We start from the raw sequence: 5518 nt of genomic DNA on the forward strand, positions 1-5518 counted from the left end.
TCCTGCTATTGGATAAGGATTAAAGTGTGGGAGAGGGAAAGGGTAAGTTGTTAATTCTTCCAGGCAGATCATTCAGTGGAATTCAGTTTTCTTTTTTCACTCTAGTGGCAAATATACCTTGGCTAGTGGCTCTAGTAAACAATTTAGATGATACATTCAGGGTTTCCTGTTATCTTGGTCGAGTTAGAGTAGCAGTCATGTCAGAGCAGTTTCCAACACACAATCTGCGGTTCTCATGAGCCCAGAAGGAGGTCTGAGTATTTTGTTAGCTCTAATACAAAGCTGCTTAAGGCCTTCAAGTTCTCAGTTGTTGTGAATCTAAGGCAGAAATGACTCCATGCATGTCACACAGCTGCAAAACCCTAAAAAAAGCCAACTTAATTCCAAAATGTGGTTACTTGCAAACTCCTCAGCTTCACAGTGTAGCAAACATAGTAACATACTGCCAACAGATAAACAGTCCATACTATCCATGTTGCCCACAGGATAAAACATGTTCTGTCAGAACAACAATGCCAGTGCTGCGACAAACGGACATTTTTCAACCCTGGTATTGAATTGCAAAATAACTTGTCTAAAGCCCAGTTTTCCAGTATGAGTATTTAACATAAGGAATCACATTTTCTCCTTATCCATCTGATTTTAAGTATTAACATATGAGATTTAGGCAATAATTTCGAGAATTTAAGAATAAAAAATGGAAGAACAACACAATATGCTTTTTTTTTTTTTACAGCAGCCTGGCTCACCAGCCTGTCTAGCAACTAATTAAATGTGCACTTTAAGGGCACAATTAGAGTGAGCCTGAATCCCCTTCTGGAACAGAACATAGACGGGCAGTCCAGGGCTTTCACCATGTGCAGCAAAAAGGCAGATGTCTTTTTAAAAACTGCTGTTGGAAATTTGGCCTTAAGAATATAGATGTAACATAACCTTTGAAATTTCTAAAAACTTAGCTGATGGGCAGGGTTTTAAAAGCATGTTCTTAATTCACTCTGAATGCAAATGAACACGCTCAGTTTAGAGCATAGACACTATGTACGTCAATAGATCTCACTGATGCATAACATCTCTTATGACCTGATCAACAACTTCAATATTCAGCATTTGATTTTAATGGGCCAAATGTCCCTAGCTGTACATAACAAACAATCATTGTATGGTGCAAAAGGACCGTTTAAGCAGAGGAATACATACATGGGGAAAGCTTTCTTTCATAGTCCTTCTGAGGACACTGATACAAAAGAAAGAAACAGGGTGGTTTTGTCTGCTGGTGATGCAACATTGTGGCTGTTGTATGCTACTGTCATGGTTCTCAAACTTAGCTAATTAAGAAATATTTCACCAGAAGAAAATATTTGTAAAGTCAGTGTGTCCCTAACAAGAAGCTATGTTGGTTAAAAATGTTCACAAAAGAAATTCCCAACATTTTTCAAATATATTCAAATTACTTCCCTAATTAATATTAAGAATGGAAGCTTTTGATGTCATAGGGAACAAAATCTTTTTGTTTTCTGATCATATAAAATGATGGCAGTTTTATTTTCCGTACAGATTCTGAGCTCTCTAAGCAAGCTTAATTTGAGAAAAATGAAAGTCATCTCAACCAAGAAGTTTATCCTATTTGCTTTACCTATAGTGGTCTTTCTAACATCAAATAGCATGTGCCTAGATGAACCGATGAAGTCCAGTCTGCAGAGCAGAGAAGACGATGATGGTAAATATTACGAGGTAAGATCTATATTACTGTGACATTATTTTGGGGAACTGTGGGTTAGATCCTGAGCACTTTGAATTTCTTGGCAAAGGCTCTCCTAACCTCATTGCACAGTATTCAGCATTACGGCACTAGCAGAATGAAAAAAGCTTGTTGAAAGAATTTTCAGGAAATTCATTTGCTTCGACACACATACTGTGCAAATCAATTCATGTTTCAATTTTCTTGCAATACAGCCTTGCAATTAGGTTGAGACTTCCTCTGAAATGTTTCTTACTTACACAGTGGGGCCTCAATTCACGTTCCTGTCGGGCATTTTATGCACACAATATAACAGATACATTATTAATAGAAAATTAATAAAGGCATGCTTGTAATACTCAACGAATAATGATAAACTGAGAACATTTTAAATCTAATATAGTTAATGGTCTTAAAATTCTACTCTGGAAATTGACTATAAAAATATCTTTGCAGGGTTACACATTTATTGTGTCTCAATAGATGCCAATTTAAATTTGCACAGCTCATCTGTATTATTTTTCTTGTCTGCCCTGTAAATACTCCCTGGGAAATGAGAGCCAACCTCTCTTTTTGACTCATCATCATTGGTGTAATAAAGATCCCTCAAACCAAAATACAACTTTAATTATACTAGCAAAATGGTCTGGTCTTCATCTCACTGTCTTTTATATATTTCAGAAGGGGTGTGCAGGTGCAATCAGTTGGATAATTTATTTAATTTTTTAATCATGGAGTATGAACTAGAATGGTTCATTCCCCTTCTCTTCGAGTAGCTGGAGAAGCTCCTGGGGAAGTTACCAAATAGGGGCAAGGAACTGAAATTAGGACTAGTAGCATTTGTGTCTTTAACTGAAATTAAAAACTGTATTTGTACATATTTGCTGTTGAGGCTTGGAAACTTATTTTTGTCTCAAAAATACGTGATTTTTAATATGCCCAGGGAAGGAACACTGCTACATAAGAAAGGGTCATGTTGATACAGCTATTTTTCAGGACACAGCTGCCCTTTACATCATGAGACAGGCAATATACTAGGCTTAGTTCTTCGTTGTATGCCAGCATAGACACAGAAAATAGATCTTGTGCTGGCTGCGCAAGAATTGGGAGCCCAGAAGCTCCTAATGCATCTTGTGTACTAGTAGAGGACCAGAGCAACTTAAAGCTCAGAGCGCTTTAAGTCTCTATGCTGCAAGGCCAGAACAGGCATGTTATGGACCTGACCCTTCCCATTAATCCCTGTGACTGTTAGCCCAGCAGAATACAGGGTCAAAAGCATCCGCTCAGTGCTTAGGAAGAAACTTGGCCCATCCTCCTGTTCATCCCAACCAGATAAGTAAGAGGCTGGGTCTGTGTCAAGTCACTAAATACAGTCAGCATCTTCCCCCCCCTCCCCAGACAACTTCACTTGATATTAGCAAATGGGGACCTGACAATGACTCGTGTCCACACTTAACTGATGGCACAGGTACCGACACCTAAGCCCAGAAATATTTCCTACTGACACCATTTGAACAGTTGTGGATACTGATACAGATATGTGCTCTTGTGGCCAGTGTACTGAAAAATTGAGCAGGACAACGTCTGCATATGAAATAATCCATACGAAGTAGCTCACATTACAATGGAGTTTAGCAAATACAGCTAAAAAGCATTAGATATCCAAAAAAGAGCGTCAGCCAGCAGTTTTCTAAGGAGATATGGAAATGAATACTTTGTGTGATTGGTAGCTGGAGTAATGCCCTATAAAATGATAGTATCTTTTTTAAAATTATTTTTCTTTAGATTAAAGATAATACCTTGGAAGAAAAGCAAAGGAGTCTCAATTTTGAAGAAATGAAGGACTGGGGATCAAAAAATATGATTAAAATGAACTCTCCTACAGTAAACAAGATGCCAAATTCAGTTGCTAATTTACCTCTTAGGTTTGGAAGAAATTATCCAGAAGAAAGAAGCATTAAACCAATTGCTAATTTGCCTCTGAGATTTGGGAGAGCTTTTGGAGAGAACATACCTAGGCATGTTCTAAAGGTATCACACAGGCTTGGGAGATCTCCACTTGTTAAGAGTTCCAGTCAATCACTTCTGAATTTCCCACAGCGATTTGGGAAGTCACTGTCTGTCAATCTGTCTCAAGATGTTCAGGAATCTGAACCAGGTAATACTATGCAAGCGTTCAAGCCATAGATTAAAATGCACATTAAATCATAGGTAAGCGATGATCAAATACCAGACTTCCTCAAGGGATATTTTCCCTAAGCATTTCGAGTCCAATTTGTCAAAAGAAAGATCTGCAGTCCGTCAAATCAAAAAGTCTCAACACAAGAGCTAGTAGAGAACCACTTTATGAAATCTTTTCTAATAAGAAGATGTCAAATAGCCAAAGCTGAAAACGTTCATGACAAGATTAGGTTTGACAACACTTTTTTTAGATCAGGTTTCATTTTGAAAAGTTTAAAGCTCTGATGAAAATGGTTCAAAATCATTAAAATATCCCATTTCAGCACTATTAAATAATGAAACAAAATTACCTAAAAAGTTACTCTTCCATTTTCTAAATTTATGCAAATCGAAGTTAAAAAAAAAAAAAGACAACATTCCAAGCTGAATTTTTAAATGCTGCATTTTTTCTAATCTGAACGTGGTTTTTTTCCAGATTGTCTTACTGAGACAATGCTTGAGATTTTTATTTTTTGTTCCAAGTTAAGATGAAAAATGTTTTTTAACATCTCAGAATTTTTTTCAATATAGGAAAAATATTTCCTGCCTATTATTAAGAACAAACTAAGCCAGCTTCTCAATAACAATCTTCTTATCATATCTGCTGCTTTATCTGAACTGTCCATTTGTCTTATAACCAAGTTTCAGTTGTCTACACCCAACTTGCATCTGACACGCGTAAAGTAGAAGTTCAGGCCAGGAAAGATAACTGATGTAACAGAAGCCAAGGTTCTTTCCTGTTTAATTTGATTCCTTTCATTCCTTTCTCACTGTCTCACCTCATTATAACAGATCTTGTTTTATTTGTCTGATATTTTCAGGAATATGAATTCCACCAGTTACGTTAATACTGGAATGAAATCATGAAGACAGAATCTGAAAGACCTGGAAAAGCTGCAACGTGTTTTCAAAACTAAAGGTCTTGAAAAGGAAACATGAGAACTGAAATACAAATCTGTCCTCATGTTATGAATAATGTATTTATTCTGTACAAATCCTTGATGTATAAGGCAATGATATTTGTAGTGACTACTGTAGTAGCTTACTTTAGTGGCAGTGCAGTATAAATTCTATCTAGTTCTGCGTGACATGTCCTGTTGGTTGTAAACCTAATTTCAGAACAATGGCTGTATAATTGAAAGCACTTTAAGCAAAATTAAAAGAAGCGTGGTATGAATAAAGAAGCATGCTACAAATAAAAATAAGCCTATGATATGAATAACAAACAGCAGCAGGTTCAAAAGCACTGGTACCTTTTGTGTCAGACACAGCTAAAGAAAATCAAGTAAAAGGTAGAGAAAGCGCTTTTCCTGTTGTTTATGAGTCATGTTAGACATAAATCTGAAAGGCAACTTGTCAAGAATTTGCCACAAATAAAACCTAGCATCCTGGATCCCCACAGAGGAGTAACATCTAACCAAAGTCATATCGTAATGCAATTATCTTGGGTTTTGTATCTGAAATAATGCCCTCCCTAATGTCCTACAAGATCTGCCCTGCAGGTGTCCCGACTCCTCTGTTAATGTGACATTACAGCTACCAGATACACATGCAGAAGTG

At 36.8% G+C, this 5518-nt stretch overlaps 1 protein-coding gene across 1 annotated transcript; it reads left to right on the forward strand.

Moving 5' to 3' along the window:
• The first annotated feature begins 1556 nt into the window (after positions 1 to 1556).
• Positions 1557 to 5245, forward strand: NPVF (neuropeptide VF precursor). The gene is made up of 3 exons (XM_040592392.1): positions 1557 to 1731; positions 3524 to 3896; positions 4780 to 5245. The coding sequence occupies exons 1-3, from the start codon at positions 1591 to 1593 to the stop codon at positions 4785 to 4787; spliced, it is 522 nt and encodes a 173-aa protein (XP_040448326.1). The 5' UTR covers positions 1557 to 1590; the 3' UTR covers positions 4788 to 5245.
• The last annotated feature ends 273 nt before the right edge of the window (positions 5246 to 5518 follow it).

Source organism: Falco naumanni, chromosome 4 (assembly GCF_017639655.2).
Source record: "Falco naumanni isolate bFalNau1 chromosome 4, bFalNau1.pat, whole genome shotgun sequence".
In the NCBI taxonomy this organism is placed as follows: Eukaryota; Metazoa; Chordata; class Aves; order Falconiformes; family Falconidae; genus Falco; species Falco naumanni.